Here is a 23,626-nt window from a genome sequence, read left to right on the forward strand (position 1 = left end):
AACTGTGACTGAGACAAGTGTGCAGAGTGGGAAAGAGGCGCGGATAGAAGTGGTAAATAAAATAATGGGTGGGCCAGGAGTGGACTAAAATAAGTGTCGGATTCTGACTTAAAGCCTGCCACCAGATGCAGCTATACAATTGAAGTACATCAACTCACTTGCCACTATAGTTAAAGCCTGCCACCACATCCAGCTTAATTGTCACTTGCCACTCACTAATAGGGTTTTGATATGTCTGCAAGCAACTGATTTATTATGGTCTCTGTGCAGTCAAACCTCTCTGCTAATGATAATCTGTATCTGCAGCTGCTCCCCAGCGCTAGTATCACCGCCTCAGCTCCACCTCAGATCATCAGGCATTCGATTCTCATAAGGAGCGTGCAACCTAGATCCCTCGCATGTGTCATTCACACTAGGGTCTGCACTCCTGTGAGAATCTAATGCCACTGCTGATCTGACAGGAGGTGGAGCTCAGGCAGTAATGTGAGCAATGGGGAGCGGCTATAAATACAGATGAAGCTTTGCTCGCTTGCCCGCCGCTCACCTCCTGCTGTGCAGCCCAGTTCCTAACAGGCCACAGACTGGTACCTCAATTAATAAAATTAGGAAAGGATCTCCCCAAAAAGGAACAAAGGCAAAATTTCAGAAATATCTAAAATTTAGATTTAAGGCAAAACCGTATTAAAATAGAAATTAATACAATTTCTAGTTCTACAACAAACATGGATCAAATATAATGTGAATCAAACATGAAATCAACATAGTTTCTCCACAGAATTTTGGTAAAGTTTGTCTGAAAATGGCAGGCATACACTATGAGTCTCCTTTGAGAGAACAGTACTGAAGCATTTATTTAGCTGGCAGGGAGAAGAAGTGATGGAAATGTCTTATTTCTTATTTCTCATTAATCATAGTATTAAAAATGAAGGAGCTTCAGCTATAAAGTCTGATATCAATATACTTAATAATTCTGGTACTTTTTAAAGCTCTGAGATGTTTGATTTGTATCTGCCCTAAAACAGCTTCATATACCATTCTGCATATGTGGAACCATAAAAAATTATTCTTACCTCAATCTGAAGACAGTATTTAAAATTAGAACACAATAATCTGTATGAAACAATAACAATTTGGTTTTTTTTTCCTTCTTGTCAGCAGTCAACTCAAGAGAAAAGAATATAAACTGAATGTTTACCTAATGAATTATTTGTGGAGGCTATATGGTAGGAAAAACCTTACCAACGGTACAGCTGTCTTCAAGCACCACGTCGACATTTCTGTCTCTGTACTCAACCCTGAAGTCCAGCATCCGAGGTTGCCTTTCTACAATTTGCCTAGATGGCATTACAGGTCGAAATGCTGAAGAGGAAGAGGGAGCAGGAGCAGGAGCTGGAGCTGGGTGACTTGCTGGATCAAATGCAGGTCCTGATATAGGCTCACCCCCATAGTCACTGAAATATTGACATAAAAGAAGGATTATCATCAACCAAATAACTACAGATTACCACTAAGGACCCACTCCATACAGTAAGTCCCCTACATACAAACCTTCAAGTTGCGAACTTTCAAAGATGCGAAAGTATTATGAACCTATTACAGCACAATACTATATGGCCGATTGTGTTAGTTGGGTACCTAGGCTAACTTTGTTGAACTTACGAACAAACTGGACTTACGAAAGCACTCTTGAAACAGAATTCATTTGTATAGAGGGGACTTAACGGTACTTGGCTTGTGCTGTTCTTCATATCAAATTTACCTACCTGTGCATCACGGACTAAGTAAGTTCTAATTCTTCCACAAAATCTCTCCCAATGACTGAAAGCCACATTACTCTCCCTCCCATCCTTGCCTTTCTATGTCTGTTAGCAGTATCACACACATCTCATTTAATTAGATTTTTGCCTTATGCTGTTATGATGTTGATAAAACATCATTTTAAACTCTGTGAATTACTAAGTGTCTTCTTAACCCACTCTCATTTACTTACTGAATCATTAATTGATTCATTAACTCTACTTTCCACAAAAACTATTCTGAAACTTTACCATCCTTAAACCTCCATTCTCCCTCTCACTCCTCAGTCTTAAAATATATTTTTCCTACTTTGCAGAGAAAACAGATGCCATCAAGAAGAAATTCCCTTACCTTTCTAACATCAAATCCACAAACTAACCTGCATATGCACTCTCTTTCTCTAAATAGAGAAGACATCGTTCTATCTACGCATCTACTCATTAGCTTTACATTATGGATTATCCCTTTCCCTTCCATTATCTTCAACATCTCCTTCTCTTCTGGATTCTTCTCAGAAACATTTAAACATGGTTGAATCTCTCCCTTCTTAAAGAATAAAAATGAAATCGTGGCTCTGTCCACTTAATAGCTGTCTCATTTGTAAAACAGGAAAATTAATTATATTTGTAAGGATTAGATCAAATAATGTGTATGAAAAGCTTAGCACAATGCCTAGTACTTAGTAAGATCTCAAACCTCAAACCCAGTATAGCCAAAGTTTAAACCATTAATGTTTCCCCAAGCCTGATTTTCCCATTTATTCCTCATATTAGCTACCCAAGCTAGAAACCTCTGGCATTATCCTTGCCCTCTTTTACTCTCTCAACTCCCACATCTAACTAGTCCTTTCAGTTTTACTTCCTAAATATCTTTTAGATAAGTCATCTACCTTTCCCCTCCGAAGCTGCCACCCTAGTCCAAGCCACAGTCACCTCTTACATGGATTAATGCAATAGCCTAACTAATCTCTCCATACATACCCTTACCCCCCTGCATTTCATCCCATACCACCACTAGAGTGAAATTAAAGACAAATGTCTTCATATCATTTTCTTCTATATTCCCCTTTGCTCTTCATATAAATGGTCAAAGTGGCGTACAAGGCCCTATAGGATCTGAATCCTATCTACCTTCCCATCTTCATCTTGTGCTATGCTATCTCCATCTCTCTATGCTAATAGCCAGAACAGCCTTTTGTTTTTTGTCTTACCTTGATCCTTCCTATTTCATGAGGTAACATAAAAACTATTCCTTCTAAGAATATTCTTTCCTTCCCATCCCATCCCCAAATTCCATCTTTCTTCTAGCTAATTATATTCATCTTTCATATCTCAGATTGAGTATTTTTCAACTCAGAGCATGTTTTACTACCTCAGACTAGTTCTAACATCTCACCACTATCAATAATTATGAAGCTCACATTTGTGTTTTTAATGGCTGTATCATCTGCTGAGTTCAAGATTTTATACAGAGAAGATATACAAATATTTGACAAACTAATGAGTAGAGGAATAATTATGAAGAATTTGGATTTTTTTTTTCTCTGACTTAAGTTATCATATATATATTCTCATTGTTTTTCCCCCCTCAGTAGGAAAAGTAGGGAGGGAGGAAACATAAGAAATGCTCCCATTAAATATCATTATTGTATAATTTTTCTCCACCACCAGAACTACAAGCTCAGTTCTAAAATATCTTTCTTCTCACCCTGAATTTAAAGAAAAATAATGTGTTGGGGGCCCGAATAGGAACAACAACAAAAATGACCAAAAACTTGCCAAGTTAAGCATTGTTTATACAATTAAGAAGGAGAGACTATTTACATTTACTTCACACTGTTGCTTTGATCAGTGTTTATCACATTATAGATTACATAATTGATTGAGTTGTGGTAAGTCTTTTAAAGAACACAATCAGAATAAGATTAAGAATAGAAAAGAATAGGATAGAAATTATCAGTATCTTTCACTTAATAGTTAGGACCAAGTATTATTTCATAAAACTTTTGATTCTGGGACATATTTGTAATATGTGTATTTTAGATTCCAAATATTTCTCATTGTAGGTCTTGTCAAAAAAGTTTGAAAGTGACTAGCTTAATCTCACCAGAGTTCAGACACTCTAACCACTGATCCAAAGACAAAAACCTATCCATTCTCCCAGTTGTCAGAGTCAAGGAAAGCAATGTGGGAAGGAAAACATGAGAACAGAGAAAATGTCCAAAGCAGTAAGAATGTCACTGTTTGGAAGCCAAAGTGAGCTTCTAGGCATCTATGAACAGAATCTGTGCAATAATACTTCACATATCTAAATGTTGTCACAACTTCTCAGAACCTAAGAAAAACAGCTAATTAGCAGTTTGGTCACTGACATTGCTTTTCTTAACTCCAAATTCATCCTTCTATAGTCTATTCTGTAATGCAGGGGCTAGGATTCTGCAAAATTATATTTTTCCTTTGGCATATGGTTTCCTGATAGACCTTTGTCAAATAGAGGATACTAGGTAGAGATTAGTAGTTAGGAGGAGGGGAGGAAAGACTTCCTTCTTCCTGTTTGCATGCATTTCAATCAGCATCACCCTACAGCTTTCAGTCTCCTGCTTTTTTCAGCACTCTTATAACCAGCTTCTTGTCATTCCCTCTGAGATACCACTAATGGCTGGACAGTATACATTCCACAGAGGTCTGATCCTCAGCTTCAAAGAGCTCCTCTGAGTTTCAAAGTTCTGTTAATCCGTTTGTTCCCTAGACCTTCAAGCAGTAACTTCCTGAAGCAGTTATTATATCTAGGCTTCAGTTTTACTTTTTTGCTCTTTTAGTCTTCCACACCTGTGTAACCAATCCTACATTAAATTCCCTCTGTTAAAAATACCCTAGTGTGGTTTCATTTTCTTGATAATGGAGGTGTCCCAGGAAACAAAGGATTCAGGAACTGGCTGGCTTGATTATGGCCTTGACCTTCAATGCACTGCTGAGCTCCTTGCCAATGGAAAATGGGATACTAGTGATCCAAGCCATGCACTGGCATAATGATTAATTATCATTATTGAAACAAGTGCCTAAGGGAACCAAATGACTATCTGACCTGACCATTATGGTGGCCATAATGACAACAAGGACTGTGAGCAGGCTGCCCTGACTCTAAAGGAGAGCTTACAGAAGAAAATGACACACTTGGGGGTTTTAAATTTCAGTTCAATTCATGATAAGAAAGTTACAGAGTTTCTGAATGGCACTTTAAAAAGAGTTTCTTATTTCTTGTAACCACAGGTATGATCTTCCTAAGAATTGGACTCAAAATTTAATTTTGCAGCTTGCATACTTGCAGTGAAAGTTGAATATACATACTTCCTAAGTCTCTTTTGTGAAAGTTAAGGCCCTGTTGTGGAAGGAGTGAGAACCTAACATGTGAAATGGGGATACCTGAGTGGCTTCAGATGCATGTCGGAACCTTGAAGCCCTGGAGTCTCTCTGAGCCTCTTCTGTAAGCAGAAACAGCTCCTCCTCCCATGTCTGAGAAGATCAGCCTCTTGCTTAGAAACTATGAATACTCTTACCTGAGACAGTTGCCTTGAAGGGGGATGTCTATTCTCAAAACCTACCTCCACCATTCCTTATTACCTCTAAAATCAGATGTAGGCATGTTCCAAGAAAATAAGTACGATGTCTTAACTGAGAAAAGACAGCTTATATCCAAAAGTAATTATAATATTTTGATAAATTATATCAGCAAAAACCTAGGGAATAGTTGTGGAAATGAATTTTAAGTGAGTTTGACCAAAAGAGTTTGAATAGGGCCAAATATAATATATTTGCTTAAGCAGTTGTAAGTACTTCTAATAGTTTCCTTGTCGACTGAATGAAACTTAAATCCCAAAGGAGTCTACATTTAATGAGGAGGAAATGCCCAAACTTTCCTGGCAAAATGTAGAAGAAATCCAGATGCTTAGAAAAATATGAATGCTAAAGTGGATTAACCATGTACAGCCTGAATATATACACATCCTCCTACTACATAATCCATGAGGTCCCAGAGAACACTGCACTAAAGCACTGAAAAATACATGAGTGAGGGATTCTACATCCTTGAAAAACTCTGTAGTGGCTGTCTTCTGTGGGTTGGGAATAACATGGGGAGATGACACCACTGAAAAAGACTCCCTAATAGGCATGATGAGATCCCAGAATGCATAGGTCAAATGGCAGGGTTTAACAAGAAAAAGGAGGGAGCAATGATGTTAACGGACAGCATGGACAAAATGTGGCAATCAGAAGATTTCAACCTGCAGAGACCTTTAGTAGTGCTTTATTGAACATGGTACTTCTAAGAAACAAAATGAAAAGTCAGTTGACTAAAATATTACTTGACCTATAAACAACAGAAACCTAGATCTGGTAGCCTAGATCCTAACTTCCATAACTATAATGAAGGGTCACAGTCACTCCCAGTTTCCAAACACAGACATAAAGTCCTTGGTCCCCCAAAGACAATGCAACAGAGCCACATATGTGTATTGTAAATTTTCCTCTAAGAATTCCCCTAAGAGACCTGTAGCCATTTACTAGGGGTTTGTGTACTGAAAAAAGGAAAATATCTAGCTCTTTAGGGGATTACTAGATGCTAACTCTAATACTAATTCCTGGGGATACAAAAATGGAAGTTATGGTGGTAAATGAGGTTTTGGCCTAAATCCAATCGTACAGTGTTCATTCAATCTATTCAACTTACCCTGTAGTTTTTTCCCCAGATCCCGATAGATAGCTCATATTGACTGCCTAATTCATGGAATTAGGGTTATTATGTAGGAGGAGACAACAGGAAGCAACTAAACTTGCATAGACTTTTTTTTTCCCCTCTATTTTAATTTGCAAGCACCATGACAAGCATTTTGCTTCCTCTCAGCAGGGTAAACAATATACCTTCACTATATTTTCCTCAAGATTATAACAACTCTCTTGCTCTTTGGCATAATAATCTAGCCTGGACACATCTTGATAACCCAGGTATTCCACAAAACATTATAGTGATGACAATGTAGATTGGTCCTGAAGAGCAAAAGTAGCAAGTACTTGGATGCTCTGGTAAGATACATGCATGCTAGATAGAGATCAGGAGACACACACCACGAAAATGCAGGGGCCTTCACCTTGGTGAAGTTTTGGGGTCCAGGGGTCAGAAGCATATTATGGTACATGGCTGGCTGCTGCACCTTGTACTTCTCATCAATGCATAAGACATATCTAAGCTAACTGAGAAGGAAAAAAATTTGGACTGGGAAAGGAAAAAATGGTTATGTATAATATGCTGGTACCAACCAAAAACAGACTGCTGAAATATTACAATCCCAATCAAAGATATCCCTGAGAGACAGTAGTGAAAGAAAAACCTCCCAGTGGGGAGAACTTAGGGTTGTAACACAGGTTGACCACTTCATTTAGAAGGAGAAATAACTTGAGATACAAATCTACATTGAATCACGGGCAATAGTTAATGTGTTGCCCAGCTGACCAGAACTTGGAAAGAATAAAAAGAAAATTGGTTGACACAGAAGTCTGGGGAAGAGGATTGGAAATGGATCGTTTAGAATGAACACAAAATGTGAATATATGTCATGGGGTGACTGCCATCTATAAGCTATCCACTTAAAAAAATAAAAAAGGCTCTCAATATGGATAAGATGACATTGTTCTGTTGATGTCAGTTAGCTTATTCCCTTACCACCCCAGGACTACTCAATGCATTAATGTACAATGTGGCCATGCCAACAGAGATAGAGGTTAGGCATAGGCACAACAGCATCAACTTACCCTCACCAAGTCTGAATCTGGCTAGGGAAACTACTGAGTGCCTAAACTGCAAACAACAGAGGCCAATATGGAGCCCTCAATACGGCCCCACTCCTCAGGGGTCTGGTAATGGATCATTTCTATAATGGAGGGGGCAGTGATCTGTTCTTACCTAAAAAGACACTTTTCTGAATATGAAATTGACTCCCCTGACAGCGATGCTTCTGCCAGCACCACCATTCATGGATTTAGGGAATGCCTTATTGATCTATGGCTTCCCACACAACACTGGTTCTAACCAAGGAACTCATTTCACAGTAAGAGAAGTGCAGCACTGGTATCACTGGTGTATACCATTACCCAGAAGCAGCTAGCTTGACTGAACAGTGTAATGGTGAAGATAGTTATGCTGCAGGTTGGGAGAGAATATCCTCAAAGCTTGGGGCTCTACCTTAAAGGATGTGGTATATTCTTTATATCAATGACCAAAACACAGTGATATATCTCATATTGCCAGAAAAAAAAATGAGTATGGGAATTAAGTGGTGGTAAGGGTTCCCCTTATTATGCCTAATAACTTACCAAATTTTTGTTTCCTGCAACTTTGGGCTCTGATGGTTCAGAGATCACAGGATGCAATGTTTCCACAGTACTTCCACTGTATTAGAATTTGAGAATGCCACTTGGCCATTTTATACTCCTCATGCTACTGAATCAACTAGCAAAGGAGGAGGTACTAGCTGGTCTTGATTACCAAGGAAAAAAATCAGGTTGTTGCTATGCAATGGACTATTTTCTAGGGTATGTCCAAAATTAAGAGTTAATGGGAAGCTACAACCAATTTTTTAAAAAGGGTAAGTCCACTGAGGATTCTAACTCTTCAAGAATGAATGTTTGAGATGTCCCACGAAGTAGAGAACCTTGACTATCTGAGGCACTGGCAGAGGGAATATAGAATAAATAGTGGAAGAAACTGGTAAATATCAACCATGGCTTTATGATCAGTAACAGAAACAAGGACAGTAACAGCACACGTGTACGCACACAGACACAGACAAAATTCTCTTCTTACAGTTTACACACTGATCCTATCAACGTTACCCTAGCAGTAACAACACCGTAACTATGACACCCACTTTGTTTCAGCATCAACCACTGAAGTTAGCTTCTATTTTCTTTCAATACTTTGAAACAAGCCTCTGCATCCTGTCAGAAATACCAGTATCAGCTGAGCAGGACTTCTTTCTCATGTGTCTGGGGCCAAGTTCCTAGGGCCCTTCCTCTGAGCTCCAAAATTCTGCTAACTTCAACCTCTCCCAAGCTCTTTCCTGTTTTCCTCCAGTACCAGGAGTGACCTTGTGCCCTCTGATGGTCAATAGGGGCCTCTCCTGGACAGGTCTGTCCTAGAGCAGGCTTCCTGGAGTGGGTGCCATGGATCTGCCCCATACAGTCCCGGCTCTGCACACCCTTCTCAGCTTTAAGTCTCCTCTTGCCCTAGGCTCCCTTCCTCATCGACCAGCAGAACCCACCTCCATGTGGGCCTGATGGTCCAGTTGTTTCCTGCAGTCATTATTGTTCTTTCAACCTACTATATATCTGTGTAACTCATTCCCTATATGAAATCCCCTCTTTTTTAAAAGAGGTGCTAGTGTGGTGCTTTTTTTCCCTTTACCAAACCCTAACTCTAGAAGATAGTTTAATATTTCTAATCAGAGCACACTCTTTGGTATGTTTCTCAGCCACAAAGAGGATTTTTTTTAAGTTATCTCTTGAAATTTTTCTTATTAGCTATAATTACTCTATTTCAAGATCAACAAAAATAATGAATTTACATTAGTTTCTTTTACTAGAAATCAAAAAACAAAAAGAGAGAGAGAGAGAGAGGAAAAGAGATTACCAGTTAATGAATTATCTTGTCAGTTGTGACTAATGTTCAGTGATATCCAAAGAGTGTGCAAAGGCATCCAAAACTGTTGACTCAAAAAAAACTGTTTTTAAGATTTTTCATCTATGAAGACTACCATCCTATAATTTGACCTTCTCACTATTCTTTTCAAGTTAATCAATAATTTAAAAGAAAGAAAAAAAACAAAAAGACACTGGGTGGTAAGGGAAACTCTATGGAGAAATCTATTTTAGATCTAAACTTCAACTAAAGGAGTGTTTTTATCCTTGCTCAACTTTCCTCTACAAACCACACAGATCCTTGGAAGACAGTGAACAAAGCAAAGTAAACAGAAACTCTGCACTTATTTCAATTTTTAAAAGTCCATCCCATGGTAAAACCTCTAGGTGCAAAAAAAATGTGTCTTAAAGATAAATTTGTCTCTAGAAAAAGATCAGATTTTTTAAATGGGTATCAGAAAAGACAATAAATAAAGACTAACTGGCCAAAATGGGCATTTTCTAAATCAGAAAACCTCAGCACTTATATATTCTGAAAGCTATTATAATAATGCTCAAGATTTGAAAACAAAGCTGTCTTCGCTAGGTTTCCTCAATGAATTAAACAATAGACAAAGAAATATACAGTATATCTGTCTGGATCATAAAATAAATGAGTTGATAAATACCACCCACTTAGTCAATGAGTAAAATTACACTATTAATTCATAAAATTTTTATAAAACATAGCATCTACTCTCTACTAATACAAGTAATTCATTAGTGCTCCTTTCTAACAATAGCTTTCTCCAAAAATAATTTTTTAAAAGGCTCTGGACAATATCCTGAATAAATAAAATATTACAACAAGATGTAGTAAATATACATGTACATACTTGATGTTTGCTTATGACTAAATGAATGGTTTAGATTATGACTGCATATTTTTACACTTTATAAATATGCTGTATTAGCAATGTATTGTCTAGTGAAATAAGCCTTGGAAGATGAGATGGAAGACTTGCTTACTGACTCATCAACATCATGCTGTATCATCTGAGCCAAGTCACTTCATGCCTTATTTTCTCTACCTGTAAAATGCCTTTACTTGCTTACAACTAAGATAATAACTGTTAAAACAAAGCTGTGGAAGAAAGATGTTATATACGTGTATTAAATTTCAACTTCTTTACCCAAAGGAAAAAATCTTAAAAGTTGTGACATGCCTGGGTTACTGACCTTGAAAAGGACAGAGTGATATAAAAGAAAGAGCATGGTTTTTAAAATGAGAAAATCCAGACTTCACCAACTACTATATTTGTGGCCTTCAGTGAATCTATAAATTCTCTAATTTTGAATTTCCTCATCTATGAAATATGAGCATGTATTTCTTAAGGGTTTTAATGGGCATTAATAAAGAAAATTATATCAAATACCTAGCACAGTGCCTTAAGTATTTAAAAAAGTTAGTTTCTCTGCCTTGAACTTATGGGTACGTTAAAAAAACAAATTCCCACTTCTGAATTCACATAAACATCTGATTTCAAGAAAAGCTATAAAGCGCAGAGATTAGGTTCTTCTCCCTCCAAAAACAGTTCATATTAAAAAAAACCAAAACTCTTTTTGGTAGCTCTTTTCTCTGCTAAGGTATAAACTGACAAATTAAGAGTTAGTTGTTTTCACATACTATAATCAACTTACTACAAATATCAAACACACAAAACAAAGATCCTTTCAAACTGCCTACATATACCATTCCTAGCATTGTGTCTTCCACTTTCAGTGTTAAATCTATGAGAAAGTACAAAGAGTCCTCTTTCCTTTCCTCTGGTCAGTAGACATACAAGAGTAATTTTCAGTTCTGTCAAATTCACGGTGATTTCAAAACTAAAGAACAAAGTTAGGAAGGCAATAGTTGAAAACTATTACTTTCTTTTGTGGACATATGATTCATTCCTTAACAAGCAAACAAAACAAAAACCCACTCTGATGAAAGTTAAACCCCAAATATTATAGTAACCTTATTAGAAATCAATTCAGTACTGAATCTCTAGCTATAAAATATATTAACCAAAAAGTATCTTCTGTGACAGGAGAGATGGGATGTTTCCAGGGATGAGAGAATTTCTACAGTTCACCCATAGCAAATACTATTAATTGTAAGATATATCCAATATGTACTCAGAACCTAGCAGCTGAATCCACAAGGGTTTAGCAAGCAAAAATTTTGGCACAAAAAGTGGAATAACATTTACTCAAGAATAAAACTGGAGCCATATTTAGCAGTCTAAAACCTTCTAAACCAAGGAAAAAAATAATCTTGAAGGAAGTTTCTGTAATCATCTGGTTTGCTTTCTAGACAAGGGCTTCAATAGAACTGAATGCTTCTGAACCAAAAAAAAAAACACCGAACAAACCAACACAGAAAAATTTGGTACAGACTCTGGAAATCAGCCACACTTACTCTGGATGAAACTGACAGTTTTCAGAAAAAAAAAAAAGGTGGAGAATAGGTCTGTTTATCATTGCTTTCACCTAAAAACCATTAATCACGAAGGGTGGTATAGGTACCAAACAGAATTTTTCTTCCTTTCTAAATATACACAGTTTCCTATAAAGTACAGCACATTTTGCAGTTCATGGTAAATTTTTTGATGTTTTTGCAACAGCACTTTTCTTCCTCTCCAAAACAACCTCATTCGTAGTCTGCTGTTTCTGTTTGCCTCATCTGCACTTAGCAGATCATGCTTCAGTGACTTAGAAATCCCAGCCACCAAAATTCAAGCCAAAGTTTGAACTGCGGCGGGTGGGGGGCGGGGGGGGGGCATATCAAGTAATTAAACCACACTTGTAAGGGAGAATGGTTTTACCTCCTATGACTTTATAATGTGCTCTTTTAATCCAGAACCAGTCTCCAATTTTGAGAAAAGTTATGAATTTATTTTTAACTTAAGGAATTATTTTGTAACTACTATAGTTCTCTTGGCATCATCTTCCAATTTTACCTTCTGGCAGTGACACAAAACCACGAAGACTATTCCACATGTTAACACTGGATACTTCAGGTAAAACAGCCCAGTGCTCTGGGAAGTTTCATTATTAAGGACTTACTCAAATTGTTGCAAATTAACATAAATTTAATTTAGAAACCAAAGGGAGAAAAAAAAAGAATTAGTAAGGTTGAAGATAAAGCCTGTATAGTTAGATGATAACCATGCTCTGGAGTTACTGAGACATGTCTCATTTTCTCACTACTAACAGTTTAAAGGATTCAGTTCCTTCCATCTTATGAATTAGAAGATGACCTTGAAAAGTTTCCTTAAAAATAAAATCACATTTAAAAGTGGTATCACCCAATCTGAAATAACATTAGACAGACATTGGAGACTTTAGGGAATTAATATGACTAATAAAAATGTCTGAAAGAAGAATAACTGTATTAATGAACTTATACATCAAAGATCATCACAAAGTGCTCTATCAAAAAGTGAAACCAAAAAAATTAACAACTGTCTCTTTTTTGCTTTGCTAAATTCTCATTTTACTACTAAGTACCTTACAACATACCTTCTCAGAATGCCATTTTCCTGGGGTATTACACCATTGATAGCTGCCTGCAAACAAAAAACAGAGAAGACATTTAAAGAAACAGAAAAATGCTCAGGGGTGGAGTGGAGTGGGGTGGAAAACACTGTAAAGCAAAATAAGTATACTTTGAAAATTTAAACAAAATAATAAGTGTTTCCTTAGTGATAAAAAATATTCTCCATTAAATGTTTTTCTCCCTCTCTATAATAAAACTGTGTTTTAGATAATCTAAAAAACATGTATTTGGCATCTAATATCCCCAAATCTTGAGTCATAAAAAGCTTAATTCCACAGTCCTCATTCAAGCAAAACACCCACAAAACCAATGTTTAAGGGTGTTAGAACAAGTAAAATCAGTACCTTAAAGTAATCTTTTAACATTATTTCCTTCCTCAGATTGAGAGGAGCAAGATATAAAATCACAAACGAAAAATGCCAATAAGAATTTTAAAATTAGCTCAGGAATTAAATTCATTGTGTTGTGTTACAATCATTATTCTTAAAGAGAAGAATATTTAGAAGGAAAAAATGTATCAAAAGGTCTTTAATAAACACACCACAATTATATCAGGTTACAAAAGGAACAGGAGCATCCCTGGGGGAGTCTCCTTATATAAAACATTCCTGAAATTCGTCTCCAAGCTAACAAGTCACCAATTACCTAGAACATAGGTAAACACATGTGCCATGATTTGGACATTTTTGAAGGCTACTAAGCAAACAGGCTGTTACATCCTGGATTGTGGGTACGTCATTACAGGGTAACAGAGAAGATTCTCTGGAGGAAAAAAATGACTCTTCCAACTTTGCCTTTGCATCATAACAACTTCTTCCCTCCCCTTTCCCATCCACATCCACATCCACATCAAAATGGGAGGAGGGGGGAAGCTAACACTTGGATGTTTTATCAGCTGTATGGAGAGCAACTGCAAAAAGTTTGTGTATTTTGTGAAACATTAACTTAAATATTTGCCAGAGGTAGGTTAAGTTTACAAAGTTATACTGTTGAATGGAAACAACGTAGAGTGTAAGACACTTGCTATGAATTTTGCAAGTTTTAACGCTCCACTGGCAAAAATCAAAGAAATCCACAGATTATTAAAGACAGTGGATACCATAGAACCCTGACAACTCTGGAGGCTCAGAAATCCTCAGAGTCAAGGAAATGCTAAAATCAGTTTTCAAAGCCACAAATTCAATAGAAGCATCCCTGCCTGGTGCCAGGTCAATTATCCCTTTTCTGTTGACAGCAATGGTTCCACATACAAATATCTTCTTTGTTAAAAAATAGAAAATGGTCAAAGAATATTCTATGATGTTGGAAAAGAAACGAAATACCAGAGCTTGGAAAGATTTTGTTCAAATTTTCACTAGGGAATGCCAAGGTATAATGGAAAGAACACTAAGAATTTATAAAGTCCAAAATTTGAATCTAGATTCTCCCATTTATTACTTTGATGACCTTAGTATATATTCTATACTCATTGAACCTCCCTGAGCCTCAGTTTCCTCATCTGTATGAGTAAATACTACATTTTCAGCCAAAATGGCCCTGCCTTTTTGTTCCTTAAAGGCATCAAGTTTTTTGTTTATTTCTTAGGGCCTTTTAAGATACTATACCTGCAGGGAATGCCCTTTTCCCTATTCTTTGTCTGGCTGAATCTCAATCATCATAATTGATGTTTTTGTTAGATATACTTTTTCCAAAAATTCTTCTCCAATCAACACCCCCCCCATAGGTTTACTCTCACAAAGAACCCTGTACTTTTTCTTCATAGCAATTGATAATTACTTATTTGGTGATTATTTGTTTTATGTCTGTCTTTCTCACTAGACTGTAGGCTCCATGATGGAAGAGATGATATCAATTTTGTTCACCACTTTAGTCCCGCTGCCTGGCACAATGCCAGCACATAAAAGGCACTCAATAATCATTTGCTAAATGAATGATGCTAGAGGAGTACAAAGAAAAGCAGCACAGTGGAGACTTGCTTAAGGCTCACAGAAAGCTTCCTGAATGAAATAATGTCTCAACTAAGACTGAAGGGTAAATGAAAAGTAGCAAGATGGGGAAGGGGGCAATACTATTCAGAAGGTACCATGACACACCTCCACTTTCTTTTTAAAATATTTATTTATTTATTTAGGCTGTGTCATGTCTTAGTTGCGGCATGCGGACTCTTAGTTGTGGACTCCTTAGTTGTAGCACATGCACTCTTAGTTGCAGCATGCATGCGGGATCTAGTTCCCCGACCAGGGATCGAACCCGGGCCCCCCACACTGGGAGCGCATAGTCTTATCCACTGGACCACCAGGGAACTCCCCACGCCTTTACTTTCAACCCTTTTCCTCTTCTAAGATCTTATATTATTTTAAATAATGTATTTGTTTTTGGATAGAATGTTAATCCCTGACCTCAACCTTATGTACATAATAAACTCTGTACATAAATAAGTAAAATGTAATTCAGAATGAAGATACAATAAAAGTATGATTTGCTAAAGAAATATAGGATAGGGAGAGTGCTTTTTGACTGTGAGGATTAAGGAAAGTTTCAGAAAAGGGACAGCATTTGATATGGACACTGAATAATGGGTAGATGTAGAAGCAAAGGAAAATTTCAGATGAATTCGACTTTGAACAATGTTAACTTTGAGGTAATAGTAGGATATCATTTGTTGACTTCACAAATATGTATTGCAGTTGACCCTTGAACTACACAGGTTTGAACCGCACACAGGTCCACTAATACTCGGTTTGTTGTTGTTGTTTTCAATAAATACATACGACAGTACTACACAATCCACAGTTAGCTAAATCCGAGGATGCAGAACCACTCTGAGACTTGAGGTTGAGCATCTGTGGATTTTGGTATCCCTAGGGGCACCTGGAAGAGATCCCTCACGGATACCGAGGAATGACTGTAATTGCCAACTATGTACCAGATTTACTAATGCACATAACATAGCATGTCTTCTAGCATGGAAAAAAATCCATTCAACAATTAATTTTACTATGAGAAGTTCAGGTAATATCCAAAAGGAGACAAAAAAGTAATCTTAAAAATCAGAGCTAGATTAAGTAAAACACCTGCTTATTTGAAGCCCTAGAAATACTTTGATTCCCTCCCTCCTTTATTCTCTGGTGAAGAGAAGTGAGACAAAGAAACTTGGGGAATTCATAAATGTAAAAAAAAAAGAGAAGAGAAAGCTAAAAACAAAACAAAACAATAAAAATGGAAGGGTTAGATAGGAGGGGAAGGACCAGGAATATGTCATAGAGAGGCAATGAAGGTACTATAAGGAGGGATTAGAGAAAATAAAAAATGTGAAAACAGTCTAATATAATGAGGCCTAAGAAGAGACTGTTAGACATATTTGAAAACAGTTTTAGTAAAAACTATATCATAAAAGGCTAAGAAATACAAGGGAAATAAGAAAGTAAGTAAAACTGATTCTTGAAACAATATGAAAAGTATAAAGATAGGACCTGCAAGAAGAATGGCTAAGATAAGTTTTTGTTTGCCTTTTTTTTCTTTTAAAGAATAGTGACTTCTTGAGTTCAAAGAGAATTCATGGAAAGGGAAACAATAAAGACTCAAGAAATAAAGGGTAAACTTAAAAGTTTGGTTCAACAAACTTACCAAAGGCCTATTCATTGCCAGGCACCATGTTAGACTTTGGGTATGCCTGGGTACCTGATCCAGGGCTCAGGAGAGCACAGATAGAGGGGATACCTTTAGAAAAGAGATTAGATTTAGAAAAACCTAGATTATAGACTAGAAATGATACTGATCACATAAGAACCACGTATCATTTGCTAAATGTAAATAATCCCATTGCTAATTTGTTTTTGTTTTTTTTGTTTTTCTTTTTTGGCTAGCAAGATATTATATCTCTCATTCTATAAACAGGAATATAATAATAGGGAATGATTAAATATTTGGCCAAAGAAACAGAGAATAAACACAATATTTCTATTTCTGGGACCGACTCAAACACACTACAGTGGATCTTCAGCAGACTGCAACATATATAAAAAACAGCATCTTGCCTTGATCTACTTTATGGTAGTATGAAAATCCATTTTGGTATAACTATTATTGCTTTTATGCTAATTATGTCCATGACATTTTTAATCAGTTAATTTACCACAATTAGAATCCCAGCCTCTAAGTTCTCTTTAGCAAAACTTGACAACACCCTCTGAATCGTCATTTCTCAGAGTCCACTGGAAGACATGTGAGGTATGTTTAAAGTATAGTGGAAGTCAAGGTCAGAGGTGGCTGTAAGAAATATTCTTATCTTCAGCCTTAACAGAAGGAGAAAACCATGACACTCACGGTGGGCTTTAGACCTTTTGGGGGAAGGGAAATGGCAAATTGGTAGATTATAAAACTACAGCATCCTAAATAAATAAATAAATAAATAAATTTTGAAAACTACAGCATCTAATACAAATCATCCCCTACACATATAGAAATCTTGGCTTTGGTCTTTTCATATTTTTAAACAAATGACCCCTGAAGAAAATGCCAATGAGATTTCTTGAGAGGGGAGGGAGATGAGACAGGGATGTACAGACAGCGTCCAAAAACTTCAATGATAACTTCTGAGTAAAGAAGTTGTAGTAACAATAAAGGTAGCTAACATTATATAGTTTTTACTAGGTGCTATGTATTCTCTAGGTGCTTAACTCATATTAAATCATTTAACTCTCATATTACCCCCTCATTTTATAAATGAGGACACCAAGAAAACACAGTGGGAAATCATGACAACACTGGGTAGGCAAAAGATGAAAGAAAAAAAATGATGAATTTCAAAATGTGCTCTTTGAAAGACACCTCTAAGAAAATGAAAAGGTAAGTCATGGACTGGGAAAAGTATTTGTTATGTATAAACGTCCAAGAAGGGATTTATATTCAGAATATAAAAAGAATTCTTATAACTCAATAAGATGACAAACAAGTCAGTAAGAAAATGGGCAAAAGATCTGAACAGAAACTTCTCAAAAAAAGATATATGAATAGCCAATAAGCATATAAAAAGCTGTTCACATTAAATAGTCATCAGAGAAATGCAAATTAAAACCATGATAAGAGACCACCACATGCCTATTAAAATGGCTAAAATTAAATAGGATGATACAAGTTTTGGCAATAACATTGAACAACAGGAAGTCTCATATATTGTACAATCACTTTCAAAACTGTTTTATATATAAAGGTAAACATATAACCTAGCAATATTACTTTTAAGTATTTATCTAAAAGAAATAAAAACATACTTCCCAAAGACTTGTATACTAATATTCATTGCAGCTTTAATCACAATACCCAATAACTAGAAGCAGCCCAAATGCCCAACAACAGGTAAGTGTTGTTTTGGGTGTACCACAGTGTCTGGGTGCAATGGAACACTACTCAGCAATAAAAAGGAACATACTACAGATACATTCAACTACATGGGTACATCTCAAAAACATTATGCTAAATGAATGAAGTCAGACATGAGAAAATACTGTATGATTTCGGGTATGTGAAACTCTAGGAAAGACCATTTTAATCTCTAGTTAAAGAAGGCAGATAAAGGATTCCTTAGGATCGGTGGCGAATGATACACAAGGGACAATAGGGAAATTTAGGGATAATGACTGTGGTGGTGGTAGTAATGTAGGTACTTACATCTGTCGAAACTCATCAAATTGTACACTTAAAATGGGTTCATTTTATTATCCATAAAGTTAATTTTTAAAAAGAGAACCACAAAGAAATCTGCTTCAAACACACTAAAATGGCTGAAATTAAAAAGACTAACACCACCAAATGATGGTGAGGATTTGGAGGACTAGAACTCTCACACATTGCTGATGGGAATGTAAAATGGCACAACTACACTGGAAACAGTTTGACAGTTTTATATAAAGTTAAACAAACACTTAACATACAGTACCACAATTCCACTCTTAGGAATTTACCCAAGAGAAATAAAAACATATGTCCACCAAAAACTAGTATACAAATATTCATAGCCACTTTATTCATAACACCAAAAACACTAGATACAACCAAAATATCCATCAACCAATGAATAAACAAGACTGTGGCATATTCACACAAAGGACTGTTATTCAATAATAAAAATGAATTTCTGATACATGCAACAATATGGATGAACCTCAAACATTATGTTGAGTAAACAATGCCAGACACAAAAGATTGCATAGTATATGATTCCATTTATATGAAGTTTTAGAACAGACTAAACTACCAAAATGTGGCAATATAAATCAGATCAATGATTGCCTGGAGCAGCGTTGAGGGTTACTGACAGGAAAAGAGAACAAATTTTCTAATATGATGGAAATCTTGAAGGGAGGGGGACTGGATACACAATGTATACATACACAATGTATACATTTATCAAAACTCATAGAGTTGTATACAACTAAAATCTGTATACGTATATAAATTAGTCATTGACAAAGTTGATTTAACAAAAGAACATTAAAACTCCGGTTCAATTCAGTTTCATGAAACACTAGAAAAATGCAATCTCAGATGCATATATTGTCCCATTAGCTATTATTGTGCCCCATCTGTGGTTTGTACCAGCCCATCATCACTTCCCTCTTTCCTTTTGATACAGATCATGTGTTTCTTTTGGAGAACTACTACTCCTGCCTCATCCCATGTGATACTGAAAATATATTAATCATGGTGACTCAATCTAGACCAATCAGGCTCTCCTGGGAATGTGGCTCTTGAACGAGTGACTAACTAGTTGAAGATGTGTCCTGACAATGGTGCTCAGTGATAAGTTTCTGACAGAGCAACTCGGTTTACTGGTTTTCCTAAGACTTGGTTTGGTTGTTCAAGCTTTCTTTCAAATGCATGAGCTTCTCAGCAACCTTCCAATAAACCCTGCTTCCTATCCTCCCTCCCAAATTCTACTTTGTATTCAAAGACTGATAAACCGAGATTAGATGAGGTTATATGACAAACTCAATACAATACACGTTAAGTTACTAACAGACCACCATTTTTCCAGTCTTCAACAATTATGTCATAGCATTATCATTAGCTTAATTCTTATAGCAGTCTCCTCAGCTGGTCAATCTCTAAATTAATTACTGATTGCAAATCAGTGAAACTAAACACAATACATTTCAAATACAAGAATTTATAAACAAGTAGAAAAAGAAAACCTGTTAAATTTTAAAATTTATGAAAATAGAAATGACAAATACATTTTCATTATATATAATCATATATATATATATATATTATTACCAGATAGACTAGTATAGGCAACTCTGCATGTTCCACATGTTTAGAAAGCCTGTGAACTAGAATAATTATGATTATAATATTAACATTGTTTCTATCTCTTGAAAATATTTAAAGTATAGAAAAATGTTTTCTAAATTAGTGCACTTTTTGTTTAATTTGAAATCATTACTCTATGGTATGTCAAATTTCAAGTATTTACAAAATATCTAAATAATAGGTGTCAAACCCACAAAGTACCAGTATTTTAGCATTTACAACTCCGATCTTGCCATCAAGTGAATTCTTCCAACACAACCCAGGCTTTCTCTTCTCCATAATCAAGGCAGTGTTTTAGACACTGGAGGGAATACAAGGATGACAAGACACATTCCTCCCAGGTTGAGCAGTTACAGAAACAATTTCAATCCAGCATGAGAAACAGTATGGGATCACAAAGCAAGGAATGCCTACTGTGGACTAGTAGAGCTCAAGACCCAGACTTGAATCATTTTCTCCAAGAAAATTTAACTGACTCACACCACCTTTTTCTCAATGACTTTTCATTGTGTTGTACTTACACAGCAATCATTCATCTTATTCATGCATTCAAATACTGCATTCATTCATTCATTCTACCATTATAACCCATTCAACAAATATTTAATTACTAACCTGGAACTATTCTAAGTACTGAGGAAAAAACAGTTGTGAATAAGACAGAATCATCCTCCTCTCATGTTTTTGCCATAAATTGGGCCAATGAGAAATTCTGAAAGAGACCATCATCCTACAGCTGTGAATTGGGGAATTTTCACCTTTGACCTTGTATGGGGAGAAAACGCTCCATAGTCTACTACAACTCTACTTCATTTCTGACACCATATGTGTGGGTTTTCCACACATCAAGCAATTCTGTAACTCCAGGTAAGTGTCCTTGTAACTTAATTCTGACACTATCTTCCTAGAGACAGAATCAGATCCCACAAGTTAAGGGCTCAGTCCCACAAGACAGTTCCTACTTCAGATGCTAATCGCAAGTTCAGGTTGCCACCTGTGCTTCTGACCAACCAGCTATAAATCGGAGATTTCCACAACCTTCTCCCCAATTCGATTAATTTGCTAGACTGGCTCACAGAACTCAGGAAAACATTTTACTTACTAGATTACCAGCTTATTATAAAAGGATAAAACTCAAGAACAGCCAGATGCAAGAGATGAATAGGGCGAGGTATGTGGGAAGGGGCACGGAGCTTCATGCTCTCTCCAGGCATGCCACCCTCCTATGTGTTCACCAGCCCAGAAGCTCCCCCAACCTGTACTACTGGTATTTTTACAAATGCTTCAACATGTAGGCATGATCGATCATTAACTCAATCTCCAGCCCACTCCCCTTCCTAGAGGATAGGAGGTGGAACTGAAATTTCCAAGCTTCTAATCATGGCTTGGTCTTTCTGGTGACTGGCCCCTTTCCTGAAGTTATTCACAAGCCCAAGAGTCTCCTCATTAAAACAAAAGACACACCTATCACCCAGGAAGTTCCAAGGGATCTGGGAGCTCTTTGTCAGGAACCAGGGTCAAAGACCAAATATTAAAACAAAAAATGCTACTCTTATCACTTAGGAAATTACAAGGGTTTTAGAAGCTCTGTGCCAGGAACCAGGACAGACCAATATAAATCTCTATTATTTCACAAACCTCATTAGTATGATGTTAATGAAGTGAGCTATGAGAAAGAGATCTATTTTGGGATGAAAATTTCCCCAGCTACAGATGTGACTGGGCAAAGAAACAATAGATTTTAAGTGTCCACACTAAAGAAAGACCATGAGATTACGGCTGGAAGCCAATGAGGCCTCAAAAAGATGCTTAATACCATTTCCCCCTCTTTCTTTCTGGGCAGAAAGGAAAATCATTTTTCAAAAATAATTATTTAATTTTTCATATCTGTAACAGACCATTTCCAACAATCTACTATATTTAAATTCTTCTAAATGTACCTTCAAATTCCTATTTTCCAAATATATTAATCACTATGATATTCTTCTCTAAATTTTTCTCAAGTACTCCACTGTATGACTCCAAAACTGATGACTCTTTCCTCCATTTATTATGGACTTCAATAGAGAAATATATAAGATACTCTAAAGGCAAAAAAGTGGAAGTAATGTGAATGTTCGGAGAAAAGCTGGGAAGAAAGGATGATATTTGAATCAAGTATTAAAACAAGGCTCTTCTAGGGAAAAGAAATTTGACTGAGAGCATTCAGGAAGAGATTTTTTTTTTTTTTTTAAGTGCAATGTATGAATCTACTTAGTCTACCCAGGAAGCTAAAAGTAGTTCTGTGTGGCTTCAGCAATGGTTTGCATCAGGAAGCAGTGAGAGGCCGGCTGGAAAAATAAGCAAGAGTTAGATTATGAGAGGCAGGATAAAGGCATTAAAAGTTTTACTTAACCTGAAGATAATGGGGAGGCAACTGCTGCAACTCAAATTTGCCATTTAGGAAAATCATTTGGGTAGCACTGCGAGGTGTGAATTGAAAAGGAAAAAAATGCTGGAAATGATGTCCAGGCTTCTGACTTGGGTGACTGCTCCTGCTCCAGTCCTCTCAATCATTAAAAATGGCATGCAATTCTAATGATTCCATTGCTCAAGTCAAAAATCATGTAGTCATCCTCAATTCTTTTCTTTCTCACATACTCCACATCCAATCTATGAGGAATTCTTTATTCTATGTCCAAAATGTAGAATCTCACCAACCTTCTCTGCTTCCACCCTGATCTAAATCATCATCTTTCCTCTGGAGTAGTATTCCAATAGTCTCCAAACATCCTTGCCCCACACACTTGCTGCCTATTCACATAGCAGCCAGCATGATGCTTATAAATGTCAAGCCAAATAAGACCCTTTTCCTACTCAAAATACTCTTATGCCTTCCCTTATCATCAGAATTGAAGTCAAAGTCCTTATTCTGACCTTACAAGACTACATATTCTGGCTCCAGCTCTCTCTCTCTCTCTCTCTCTCTCGCTCTCTGACATCATCTTCTACTAACCCCGCTGAGTTGTTCTGGTTTCCTTACAATTTCCTGCACAAGCCAAGCATGCTCCCACATTAAACTCCTTAACTTATTCTTCCCTTTGTCTGGAATGCTATTCCTTTAGATATCCACATACCTCACTCCCTCACTTCAGTCAGGTTTCTACTCAACGGTCATCTCAGAGAGGCTTTCCTTAACCCTACTGTCTCCTTGTTTGTTATCTGTCTTCCCTGACCAGAATATAAGCTCCAGATAACTTTA

General features: G+C 36.6%; 1 protein-coding gene across 1 annotated transcript in view; it reads right to left on the minus strand.

Moving 5' to 3' along the window:
* Positions 1-23,626, minus strand: part of FAF1 (Fas associated factor 1) — a 458,337-nt gene that overhangs the window by 322,730 nt on the left and 111,981 nt on the right. Inside the window, exons 3-4 of the mRNA XM_059922257.1 lie at positions 13,035-13,081; positions 1,240-1,451 (exon numbers count right to left, since the gene is read on the minus strand). Of these exons, the coding sequence (XP_059778240.1) occupies positions 1,240-1,451; positions 13,035-13,081 (259 nt within the window). The remainder of the gene's footprint in view (positions 1-1,239; positions 1,452-13,034; positions 13,082-23,626) is intronic.

The sequence above is a fragment of the Balaenoptera ricei genome, chromosome 1 (genome assembly GCF_028023285.1).
Source record: "Balaenoptera ricei isolate mBalRic1 chromosome 1, mBalRic1.hap2, whole genome shotgun sequence".
Classification (NCBI taxonomy): domain Eukaryota; kingdom Metazoa; phylum Chordata; class Mammalia; order Artiodactyla; family Balaenopteridae; genus Balaenoptera; species Balaenoptera ricei.